This window comes from the organism of the source record quoted next, unplaced genomic scaffold (genome assembly GCF_019419815.1).
Source record: "Pyrus x bretschneideri cultivar Hongxiangsu unplaced genomic scaffold, Pyrus_bretschneideri_v1 Contig64, whole genome shotgun sequence".
NCBI classification, from domain to species: Eukaryota; Viridiplantae; Streptophyta; class Magnoliopsida; order Rosales; family Rosaceae; genus Pyrus; species Pyrus x bretschneideri.
Window position 1 is genome coordinate 1,270,104 of NW_025999803.1, and position 13,178 is coordinate 1,283,281.

Sequence of the window (13,178 nt, forward strand, 5' to 3'; positions counted from 1 at the left end):
CAACATTAGCTTCAATCCACCTCAAATCCGTTTCTCACCCCAGTTCCCTTTCTCTACCGCTTTTTTGCTCTCCTCTTCAATGTGCGGAGAAACCTTTCTCTGCCTCCCTTTCCCTCTTCCCTCTTCCCTTTTCCCTCTTCCCTCTTTCTCTCTCTCCGAAAAAAAATACCCCACTAAATAAACAATTAAAAAAAATTAATTACACCGGGTCATAACAACTCGGTTCTACTCGTGAGCTCCCTTTTCAGCAGGTAGATCGTCGTCCGCAATGGTTCGCACCTTAGACATACCCAATATGGAATAGCCACACATGAGTTTATTAAGGCATTGAACTAATCTAAAGCCCAATTGTCTAATTTGAGTGCAACCACCTACAAAAACATCATGGTCAATTCACGGAACTTCCTGCTTATAATCAGAATTGTTCATATTATAAAACACTTTGTAAAAAAAATTCTCTTAAAAATCAATTAAAACCAAAGTCATTTTGCTAATCAACTATAGAAAATAGATAGACGGCTCGTAATCTTTTTACCGATTTCAACCATCTGTTTGTTTCCAATTTAATGACTAAATGATCTCATATTTTTATTGATTTTTTGCATAGACCTTTACATAGTGAATTATAATATGAATATTTATCACCATAAACATAATATCCTATGAATCAACAATTAAATGCCTTTGTGTAGAAATTCCTCCACAATTAACCCCTAATTTCTGTTTTGCTTTTGTTGCTGTTTTATAATTTGTGATTTAAAATATTAAGGATAGATTAACTCTTAAAAATGCCACTTAGTACTATGGTCTAGTGGTATTTCTCTTCGCTTATAAGTCAGAAGTTTTAGGTTCAATTCTCGCTAAAGACAAATAAAAAAAATAAAAAATAAAAAACTCTTCCAAATCCTCATCATCGTAATCTTGACCATCATCAATGCCAGCCTTAAAACCCAGAATCTTGAGGAATTAAGCTAGCGCAATTAATCAACTAGGCTAGAAAGAAGCCGGCCAAAAACTTAAGAATCAAAACAAAATTATGGTTTTTCCAAAAAAAATAGTGTGTGTGTGTGTTCATTGACTCCCTCATCTAACATCTAGACTAAAAAATCTATCTTTGACAAAAAAAAAAAGTTTGTGTATATATACTATGGTACATTCATCAAATCAACGAAAAAATAAGTTATTATAATACATTGTGTACATTCTCTTAACAAAAAAAATGTACCAAATAACATGGATACATTCTTCGAATAATTAAACCTCACATGGATACATAAAAAGTTTATTTGATGACTGAAAAAAAAACATATGGGTTAACCTCACTTGTATCCATCTTTACAAGTGGGTACAATATTTATTGACATAAAGGTACATCCTATGAAAAAAAAAAAAAAAAAAAAACCTATTGGTAAATGATATCGGTACATATTATATATATATATATATGGATACATAATATAAAATATATTTTTCCCACTTATTTTAATTTTTTTTCAGTAGATTGTAATTAATTTATAATTATAATTAGTTGCATGAATAGAGGAGTTAAACACTCAATTGAAATCTTATTTATAATAGGCTTTTTAGCCAACTGGCCATTGAGATTTACATAACTCATTACTTTGGTCTCTGAGTGGTCCATGAGTTCGTTCACAATCAATTATTTTGCTCATTCCGTGAAAAGATCTCCATTAAAATAAGGATAAAAAGACAAAACTACCCTTAATTTTTGTTAAATCATTTGGCCCATTATTTATTAAATTGAGGGTATTTTTGTCATTTTGATCCTTATTAAAAAAAAGATTCACAAAAGGAAGTGATTGATGGCAAACAAACTCATGAACTATTTCTATTTACTTCAAATCTCATGAACCAAAGTGAGGAGTTATGTACGTCAATCTCAGGGACAATTTTTTAATAATCTCAAATGATGATGTTAAATCAAGGTTCTAAAAGATGTTAGGCACCAGTCGAGCGGCGAGCTGGGGCCTAGCACCTAGGCGGATTTAAGTAAATCTATTATATTTTGTGTAAATATGTATTTGCTTATACTTAAAATATATATAATTTCATCATAAACTACAAAATAGAATGACATATATACTATGAAGTATTTGAACATAATGAAAACATGGGGAGCAAGGATATAATGTGTGTTCATTTAAGTATGCAACAAGTCTCTTACAATTTATAGAAAAAAATAAAATGCAAAATGAAAGTTATCTATTTTCTATCTAAGTGAGCCATGACCTAAGCAGGTCTAGAGGGCTAGGCGGGTGCCTAGGTGGTCTAGGTGGGTGCATCAACAGGTCTAGGCATCATTTCTTAAATTTCAAACATCTACACATTAATCGAGATGGTGACCAACTGCCTAGCACCTAGGCAGGGTCTAGGCGGCATTAGGTGATAACTCATATATTTCATACATCTATACCACCCATTCATGTTCTCTTTGTGATATTTTTGAGTTAAACTAGTTACGTTTTACCTTCTTTTGTGTTATTGTGCAGTTAATTGCATTTTAGACTTCATTTGAGGGCAAATAAAGCAAAATGGTGATGATAGTGGATAATTCAATAAGGATTCTGATGTAGAGAGAAAATCAAAAGTGGAAATTGAATATGGTGGTCAATATAGGCCCTTTAAGACACCAATAACAAACAAAAAAACATTTGAAATAAGTGCTCAACTACTAAGATGTCTTGGCAATCTGTAACAGCCCCTTTAACACCATAAAACCTTGCTTTTCAGCCACTTTTACACAAGCTCCCTCTTGGGGGCGCTCAGAGCTCTCTTTCTTTTCTTTCTTTGGCCTTTCTTCTAGAAACAAAATCCTTTCTCCATTCACCATCCGCTACCACCAAAGAAACCATGCAGACGCCCTGTTCTTAGAGAAGTTCAACATCAGAATTGCTTCAAGGGGGTTTCTTCTATGAACTTTAAATTCACTCTTGTTGTTCTTGATGTTTATATATTTTGTAATCATGTTGTGTAATTAAGTTCATAGCTAGGGATTTCGATGTAGCCTTGCAAAACTACTCTATGTTATTAAGTTAAAGTATTCAAATTACCAATCTATGTTCTTGTTTCATTCACTGAATTTATAGTTTAATTTGTTTGTTATTCTTAATGTTTGATCACCATTAGGGCTGTTTATGAATTATTTGATCAAGGTTATAGTACACATCATGCTTAATCTTGGTTGACATGTGAATGATTGAAGAAAATGTTATGCAAACATCCTGCCTCGTGATTTCTTTGGTTCTTTGAAGTTTTATTGTTCTTAATGGAGTACTTGATCACAACCACACATCAAATGGATGATCATAAATAAGTAAAACGAATCCTAGTTGCAGATTGGAGAGTTGAATATGTTTTGTCTTAATTTTCATGGAATTGGCTTGTAATGGTGAAATCGATATTCCTAGTTTGATCCATTCCCATTGTTTCTGAATCAATCTATCATTCATCTTTGTCTTTGCTTGCAGTTTTAATTTAATTTAGCTTTCAAAACAAAAATTTTAATTCAGTTTGCATTTTCTTTGTTTAGTTAGGGTTCACATAAAACTAATAATTGTAGAGGTCTAATCTATCTCTGTAGTTCAATACTCTTACATGTGTGTCATTAAACTATCCTTATATTTGCACTTCAAAAGAATACAACACTAGGCAAAGATTTTTAAAACAGTGGTTAAAATAATTCAAAGGATTTGAATAAAAATTTTAAAAGACACAAAGTTTCAATCAATGAAATATCATAACCAAGAATTAAAACCTAATTTTTCCTTTGGATATTGTAGTGAGAAGGATCTTACATGTTGAGATAACATAAAGAATTATCAATAAAGTAATGAAAAGTTAGACAAAATGAATGTAATACACTTTTTTTATAGAAGAAGACAATACTAGTTTAGTTGATTGTTTTGGTAATATTCAGACAGACAAGGGACACAAAGACAAAACCCCCTTCGACGCAGCCTTCAACGGACGTAAACGCACAACCTACATGCACATAAATAGTCGATTGTCTAGACCTAAATGAATAACATACTATGTTTCAGTTTGTGTTTCAAACGTAGAAAATCATAGCCAACCAATTCATGACGGGTGTATTTTGGAGCTGTGCACACAGTGCTTGTCATGTTCATGCACAGTTACAGTGACGGGGCCATAATTTAATTATGAGGCGGCAGAAAAATTTGGCTATAAGTGTAATTAACCATATTATAGGAAGACTGTTAGATATTTATCGATTAAACATTTATTACTTTCCAACTTTTGATTAAAGTGCTCTCATCTTTTGATCAAAACCCAATATTCCAAGTTTATTCTTAACTTTTATTTTTTTGTCAAAGTAATAGATTTTGTTAGATTAGTATATTCTTAACTTTATTTTATTTTTATTTTATTTTTCAAACGATAGATTTTGTTAGATTAATTGTTAGATTAGTCATCGACAGGGTTTGAACCCACACCGTCATACAAAGACTCAACACCTTTCCACTACTGTGGTAAATGGCCACTTGTAGGTATTAATTAATTTATTGCTATTTTTATGGAATCTTATCCCTTTCTCAATTTAAGGCTTCAATTATATGTGCCACTACTATGGTCTAGTGATATTTCTCTTCACTTCTAAGTGAGATATCTTAGGTTTGATTCTCGTGAAGTGTGAGTTTGAACCACATTATTGCTAGCTCATTGTGAGGCTAAGCTCACCCCCTCCTTTTAGTGTAGATAATATCGTTTGTTAAAAAAAAAAAAAAAATTAAAAACAAATATTGCTAGTGGGATGAAGATTAATTGGATGGAATAAAATTGTTTTAAGGGTCTTTATCACAAATAGACCCTGAAATTGACCTTCACCATCAAGACAGTCCCTGAAATTGAAAATCGATCAAAGTAGTTCTTGAAAATAGGTGTCAAAAATCAATATGGTCATTTCATCACAATTATGTTAAAAATTCAGTTAAGTGCTAATGTGGCATATAAATGGGCCCAATAAGTCTTTTTTTTTTTCTTTTTTTTTTTTTTATTTTTTTTTATCACAAATGGTCCTTAAAATTGACTTGCAACATCAAAATGGTCCTTGAAATTGACTCGCGACACCAAAATGGTTCCTGAAATTAAAAATGATCAATGTAGTCCCACATAAAATTGAAAATCGATGAACGTAGTCCTGCAAGTAAATGTCTCAAATCAATGTAGTCCTTCTGTCAAAAATTTTGTTATGTGCTGGAGTGACACATAAATAGGTCACACAAGTCTAATTAAATTTAAAAAAATTCAAATAGGTTTAATAATTTAATAATTAATAAAAAAAAGTTGTCAACTCCAAAATCCAGTCCCATAATCACCTATGATCCCAGCCCACAATCCTCTACCTCCATTTATGATAGCCTTCACTGTCTCTTCTCTAGAAATCAATACACCCATCTTTACATACTTCGACACCCTTCACTAAATTGGACTTGAATCAAGATCACCTTTGGCGATAGCTTGGATTGGTGACAACGTATCTGACATCACCGTTAACATTTAGACGATCAACATCCTCACAACCATAATCTCGGAGAGCTTGTTGGGCGCTCCCTTGGTGGTATGTTGACCCAGAGAATGGCGAGGTCTACCTTGAAATAATGAGGTTCTAATCGAAGCGCATCTATTGTTGGTTGAAAACTATTTCCAAACCCCTCTTAGGCCTTGGTTGAGACCTGTGCCTTTGAGAATTTCTGAAAGGGCTCTCTCTTCAGAGTAGGCACTATTATTAGGAAAAAAAAAAAATTCCATTGTACAAAAGGGTATTTAGACAACTTTTTTTTAAATTAATTATTAAATTATTAAACTCACATTAGATAATAACTTTTTTTACATAATTGTGGCGAAATGACCATATTAATTGCGACACCTATGTTCGGGGACTACATTGGTCGATTTTCAATTTCAGGAACCATTTTGATGGTGTGGGTGAATTTCAGGGACCACTCGTGATAAAACCCATAAATTTTGTGGAGCCCATTTATGTATCACATCAGCACTTAACATAATTTTTAACATAATTGTGACGAAATGACGATATTGATTTGCGAAGCCTATTTTCAGGGACTATATTGATTGGTTTTCAATTTCATGGACCATCTTGATGGTGAGAGTCAATTTCAGGTACCATTTGTGATAAAAACCCTTTTTTAATTTTCAACTCAACAGTTTATACATATTATAAAAAACTAAGAGTTCTTTTATAATTAAAATAAGGATAACACAATGTATAAATAACTTGGTACGTACCCAAATACATTTAGTACCTACCAAAATAACAATAACACAACGTACTAATAACTTAGTACATACCAAATTGCATAACGTACCAAAAGTAATATTTTATAACGTACCCAAGTACTAATATATACCCGAATTAAATAAAATAACGTACCAAAAGATTGCTATGTTATATTTAATATACATGCATGTTATATCTCATAATTGTATAGGAAATTTGATGTTTTTTTTAGAATTTAAAACAAAAGAAATAATACTTGAGTTAAAAAAATTTCTTTTCAAACGAATTGTGATAAGATAAGATAGGATGTTTGTTGTGGTTTTAAGAGATTTGTGATATTAATTTGTAAACTAATTCATAAAATGAATATTATACAATAATAATTTTTAAATTAAAAATTAGTAGAAAATTGTTTGATTAAAAGTTTAAAAGCTACACATGTTTGATTCAAAAAATTCAAAATTCAAATACCTATGTCAAAACGCCCCAAAATAAATCTAAATCGCTATTAAAATATATAATTATAAATCATAAATTTATATTCTACTTTCCTTAGCATTTTTTGAAATACATTCAAATTTACTTAAAAAAAATGATGTATAAGTAATTATGCATATCGCTAGTTTATTTTAAGTTACCACACTTGGTTAGTGATTTGTTTTTTTTCAAATAAAAAAAAAAAAGACTAAAAACACACACTATATATTAATATATTATTTTTATTATATGTTATGTCGTAACATTTTGGCAACATTTTTCTTCACCAATGACTTTTAGATATTTTTTTTCTAGCCTGTTGACTTGTTTATTTTGTATGAATAAATATGAAGTGATCAACTTGTAACAAGCCTTCTTACAACAACCCACTTTCCATATTCATAGGTATAATGTTCTGCAATTATTAACATTATTATATACATACAACACACTTACAAACCCTTATTTGTAAGGGAATTGTTATTGACATACCAAAATTCTAATTTTGTACTTCAAACTTTCTATATTTAGAAATAAACATACACTTGTAAGGAATGTCAAATGATATTTTTGAAGTGTTAATAACAGTTCTCATTTATTAAACATGATATAATACTAGATTACTATAATGAAAAACTGTAAGCGATAAATTATATGAATGTGTAGTACAACACACTACTATTGAAATATAATCATTGCTGTAAATTTATGACAGCTACAACTCCGATTTGAACCATTATTATAATGGTACAACATAGTGGATGACCAAAGAACTCAAGAGACTCCTTTTAATTGCTCGCCTCGAGCACCCAAAATTTAGGATAACCCAATTTTAGCAAAAGCTTCAACCCTTGTGTTAAGTTCGACTGCAAAACGAGTTATGTACTTTCTATATTCCGAAGTGTATTTTTCTTAAATTATTAACATATAAATGCAATGCACCTACTGTTTGACCTACTATAAAATATAATTTCTTACGTACGTCTCTCGTCACTTAAGCTAAACGCGAAAGCTTTTATATCAATATCGAAACTCAATAGAGCACCCCGAATTCAATAAATCCAGAACTTATTTCTTTGTCCATAAAATTTAGAACTTATTGTTTTCCCTAAATATCACAACTTATTTTTTTCCCCAAAAATTAGAACATCTCATAGAATGACAATTTAAGGGCCCTATAGCAAGTGGCAAATAAAAATAAGAAAAGAAAAGAAAAAAACCAATCAAAATAGAGCGGCATTGAAAAAGTAGGCTCGGGCAGGAGGAGGGACAGAAATAAATAGGGATTTATTAAACTCTGTTTCCCACTATATACACTTTGAGTTTGAGAGAGAACTGGGAGAGACAGAAGAAGAAAAGTCTAGAACTCGGAGAGAGAGAGAAAGAGAGAGATGGGGAGGACAAGATGCTTTCTCGACATTAGCATCGGAGGAGAGCTCGAAGGGAGAATAGTGGTCGAGCTTTTCGACGATGTGGTACCCAAAACCGCTGAGAATTTCAGAGCTCTCTGTACTGGTGAGAAGGGCATTGGCCCCAACACTGGTGTTCCGCTCCATTACAAGGTCCTCTCTTTTTGTTTGCTTTCTGTATTTGTGTTTTGCTATGTGTTTGTTTATCTGGGTTGTTTTTATTTATTGTTTTTGTGATGCAAGATACTTAGATGTTCTTGATTGATATGCAGAAGTTATTGGATTTTGAATTTTTTTTTATTGGGTTTTTTTTTAATAACCTGATTAATCTTTGTTTAAGCATATATATCATGCAAAGCTGCAATCTTTTTGCTTTTGTGATTGGGATTGTGTACAACCAGTTTCAGTATTCTGAAGTTCATTTACCATAGGTCTCATTTACTTTCTTGAAAAGTCTCATTTAGTTACTATTGTTTTGCAATTTTTGGACATTTTAACAAAGAATTGCAGGTGTTGATAAAAAAGGGTTAATTGTTTGCTACAATGATGAGTTTTTGCCCTTGTCAGACTGTCTAAACTAAGAGAAAGTTTGTTAAGAAGGCCGAACAATCGGGTTACAAATCAAGCTTGTTTATTTTTGGTACCCAATGTGCTTTTAAAGTTTGTATAGCATTTCTTAAAGCTGCCCTTGGGATAAGTGTATTGATTTTATAATCATATGCTGTTTCCGTGTCATGCCAGGGAGTTCGTTTTCATCGTGTCATTAAAGGGTTTATGATACAAGGGGGTGATATCTCCGCTGGAGATGGTACTGGTGGAGAATCTATCTACGGAATGAAATTCGAAGATGAAAATCTTGAATTGAAACATGAAAGGAAAGGCATGTTATCCATGGCTAATTCTGGTCCGAACACCAATGGGTCTCAGTTTTTCATCACGACAACTCGCACAGCTCATTTGGATGGGAAACACGTTGTATTTGGGAAGGTAATTAAAGGAATGGGAGTTGTCCGCTCAATTGAGCACATAACCACAGCTGATGGTGATTGCCCCAGTATGGATGTTATAGTTGCCGATTGTGGAGAAATCCCCGAGGGAGAAGATGATGGAATATCTAATCTTTTCAAGGATGGTGATGTTTATCCTGATTGGCCTGCTGACCTTGATGAGACTCCTGAAGATCTTTCTTGGTGGATGACTTCTGTAGATTCAATTAAGGGTTTCGGAAACGAATATTACAAGGTAATGAGGCATCGTGTTTGGTTACAGCCTTTCGTTGATCTTCTAATTTGGTATATTGAGTTATATATCAGGAAACTTATTTGTTAAGATATGTTTGTTAAGGAAACATTGTTCTAGAATGCTTTTGCCCAAGCCTCTAACAAAAACAGTAATATCTATACTGAAAAAGGTGTTATTTACTGTTCACAGAAACAAGACTATAAGACGGCTCTTAAAAAATATCGCAAGTCCTTACGCTATCTGGATATATGCTGGGAGAAAGATGGAATTGATGAAGGTGGTGAACTTGCTTTTCTCAAATTATGTTATGTATTTATTTCCTTAGTCGTATTGGAATACAAGTTTGCTACCTATTCCAAGGCCTCCAGTCCATCTCATGATTTACTTCGTTTCTCTGTGATTCTGCAGAGAAGAGTTCAAGTTTGAGAAAGACCAAGTCACAGATTTTCACAAACAGCTCTGTAAGTTATCTTTTTTTTTTTTTTTTTTTTTTTTTTTTGAGTGCAATGATACATCCCTAAGGGGAGTGGGGGAGTTTGGCTAAGCCATACAATGAGCAACCTAATTTGATATCAAATTCGCTTTCCACGAGATTCAAACCCAAGACCTCTCACTTACAAGTGAAGAGGAATACCACCAGGCCATAGTATTGAGTGGCAAGTTATCTTTTTGTGTTAGCTTTAAAGTATTGTATTTTGAGCTTATTAGTTAAAATTGCAAGGAGGTAGTAGTATGCTATCTTGATACTGGCAGAACAACAATATAATCTGAATTTGGATTGTCAAAAAAAGGGTCTCTTAAAGGTTTAAATATCAAAAAAGTGTTGGCTGGACTACAGTAATATGTAGTACTGTTCTTGTGATCAAAGCTCAACAAAGTTCCATTGCGTTCAAGTTATCATATTACTTAACTTTCCAATTTAGTCATTGAACTAATATTTTTTAATTAAAGTACTGCTGAAAGTCTTCCTAAATGAACTGTTGTCTTTTGTTTGGGGGGTGGGGTGCAGGGGTGATGTTCTCATGCTCTTTTTTTTCCTTCTAAAACCCTACCTAATACCTTTATTCTTGCCCGATTTCATTGTATTCCTAGTGCCTTTTTTTAACTAATAACCAAGCTTGGTATGTTGTTATAGGCTTGTAAGTTGAAGTTGGGGGATCTGAAAGGAGCACTGTTAGACACTGACTTTGCAATGCGGGATGGAGAAGATAATGTTAAAGCTTTGTTTCGACAAGGTCAGGTTAGTATCTTGAGTTTATGCATGTTTGCCAGTGTGGCCCTGATCGATTTAAGCTTCATGGCAGTGCATTAGTTCACTTCCTGGTGCATTTAAGTCTATACTTCCATTTTCTTATCTGTGTGGCCTGGCCTGTGTTGTCATTTACTAGTAAAATTTTAATTTTTTTTCCCTTTACTAGTGTGGTTGGTAGTTAACTATGAGATATCAATTCCAATGCTTTCTTGAATCCGAATGACTGTTCCTTGTGCATATCAGGCATACATGGCGCTTAACGATGTTGATGCTGCAGTTGAAAGCTTCAAAAAGGCATTGGATTTGGAGCCAAATGATGGTATGGACAGTCCTTTCTCATAAGCCTGATGATGTATCTTGATACCAGTTTTATTGGTTTGACTTTACGCAATAGGAAGAACCCTCACATCTACGATAAACTACTGGCTAAACAAAACTTGGGGTGAAGCCCGGAGCTTTAGCTCGATGGAGTTTCATGAGCCAAGCATTAGTAGATCAAACTACTTGATTTGAGGGAGCATAGCATTGTAGCTGTCATTCAAAAATGTTAAAAAAAAAAAAAAAAAAAGGTGTTTTCTTGGGGTGCTCTATAGATAATAACACAGTATACGATAAATGTTTGCTTTCTTTTTCTATAGAGCAATAAAATAAAAGTGATTGGTAATGGAATTGAACAATGTGGATCCAACCTTTTGTATACTTTCAATATGTAGCATTTAGCAGTATTAAATACAAGTAGCAAGAAGTTTCTTGAAAGGACAAAGTGAGAGAATGTTTTTTTATTAGGTTTACATTTTTGCTAACACTTGCTATGGTTTACTTTGATGTTCAGCTGGAATTAAAAAGGAGTATGCTGTTGCAAAGAAGAAGGTTTGTATATAAAACCAGACTTGAAAAATTCTGCGACAATAGATGTTACAGTCAACTTACAATCAACTACGTTTTAAACATTTCTTTTGCAGATTGCTGATAGACGTGATAAAGAGAAGAAGGCCTACAGCAAGATGTTCCAAAAGTAGCACTCTGGCTGTCAACTGGTACATCACTGTTTGATTTGAATTTTTCACCTTGTCTGCTGATGTTTAAAGCTCCTGCCTGATGTAGTTCCAAATACAGGCTGCTTATTCCTTGAACTTACAAATGCTTCATACCCGAATCATAGCCATTATCAAGGAATGCAGACTTTTATTGTCACAAGTGCTGTTTTTTCGGGAGGGAAAACCAGGTACTTTCATAATCTGCCCTATTTTTTTTTTCCTGAAACATTGTGTGACATTTTATGCTGGAATACGACATAAGCATAGCTAATATTTTTTTCGCCAGATATTGTGTTGTTTTACTATAAATTAAGACCATAATTCAAATTTGATTCGGGTTGACATTCTAGTAACCAGTCAGAACTATTTGACGAGAAAATGCTTTCGCTTATGTATATACTGGTATTTAAGTTTCATAAATATTTTGTGAGAATAGGTTAATTCTGTTATGATCATTTATGTTTTGTTGCTTCTATGTTCTGTTTGAATTACACATTTACTGACATAGGGTTTTCCTTTGGCGCAAACTCGTATGCCAAATTTATTATTTAATTTAGTAGCATGTTGCCCTTGCAAAAGGTCAAATGTTTAGTTTTGGTTAATACGAAAACTACTCTATTTCATTCTACTTCGGTTACAACTCTACTTCATACTTAGATTTGGGTCCGGTTAGCTTCTTGTACATACTTAAAAGAATGTAACTGTGACTGTAATTTAGGAGTTCACTCTGAAAGAACTCTTCGTCTGCTCTGATTTGGTTTGTTCATGGATTGTGAATCCGTGATTTACTTACGTTTTTCCAGTTTTGCAGGTTCCAAATCATCAAGAAAATGCAACTGTAAAGAAGATAAAGATCATCTAATTGAACTTCTTCCTTTTTTGTTTTTTGCTTTCCTCTTTTTGGTTCAAGGAAGGCAGCTGAAATTTGAAACTTGCAAAATCCAATGAGTTGTAATCTGATCAAACTTTAAACCAAACAATTTTGTCATGTTACATGCTTGAAGCATTTGTTGGTATGGGGGTGGAGATAAAGAACCTTTTACTTGGACTACGTATTTTGCTTGTTTATGTCATGTGCAAGACTGCAATAGGTATTGTTTTTCCTCATTCGTGTCGTATTGGCCGCATACTTATTTTTTAATGTGCCACCCGTTGCGAATGGCTAAGCTAATGTGCGAACTCAAGCTGAACTTGAACCTTGTTATCGGTTAGTTTGCTGTCCCGTTAACGAAGAACTTGATTTACAAGTACGCAAATTAATACTACTCGGTACACCAGACACTGCTCTACATCTTTAATCTGATCCAATGCAAGAAATAAATGAAAAATCTTTAGCATGCCTTGCAAGTTGCAAGAAAATTAAACATTGTTTCTCGAATTTATGTTTAATTGTGTGAGAGTAAAAATGAAGAGGGAGTTGGAATCATAAGCTAGGTTTAGCTTTATTGGTGCATGAAAATACTAACGTGATTATCAACTCC

At 33.0% G+C, this 13,178-nt stretch overlaps 1 protein-coding gene across 8 annotated transcripts; it reads left to right on the forward strand.

The window, feature by feature from the left end:
* The first annotated feature begins 8,060 nt into the window (after positions 1-8,060).
* On the forward strand, positions 8,061-12,748 carry LOC103942080 (peptidyl-prolyl cis-trans isomerase CYP40). Of its 8 annotated transcripts, none has more exons than XM_009352282.3 (10): positions 8,061-8,319; positions 8,908-9,408; positions 9,598-9,685; positions 9,817-9,869; positions 10,544-10,648; positions 10,904-10,979; positions 11,493-11,530; positions 11,623-11,697; positions 11,777-11,885; positions 12,501-12,748. In XM_009352282.3, the coding sequence occupies exons 1-8, from the start codon at positions 8,149-8,151 to the stop codon at positions 11,677-11,679; spliced, it is 1,089 nt and encodes a 362-aa protein (XP_009350557.1). In that variant the 5' UTR covers positions 8,061-8,148; the 3' UTR covers positions 11,680-11,697; positions 11,777-11,885; positions 12,501-12,748. The 8 variants fall into 8 exon arrangements, with proteins under 8 accessions (XP_009350557.1, XP_009350556.1, XP_048429109.1 ...); XM_009352281.3 differs by having other exon boundaries at positions 12,509-12,748; XM_048573152.1 differs by having other exon boundaries at positions 11,823-11,885.
* The last annotated feature ends 430 nt before the right edge of the window (positions 12,749-13,178 follow it).

Excerpts from the sequence above, each read along its gene's own strand:
- LOC103942080 (XM_009352282.3), top strand. The coding sequence starts at position 8,149 with ATGGGGAGGACAAGATGCTTTCTCGACATTAGCATCGGAGGAGAGCTC. Across the intron at positions 9,870-10,543 it reads AGATTTTCACAAACAGCTCT|GCTTGTAAGTTGAAGTTGGG; the intron begins GTAAGTTATCTT and ends ATGTTGTTATAG. Across the intron at positions 11,531-11,622 it reads ATGCTGTTGCAAAGAAGAAG|ATTGCTGATAGACGTGATAA; the intron begins GTTTGTATATAA and ends TTTCTTTTGCAG.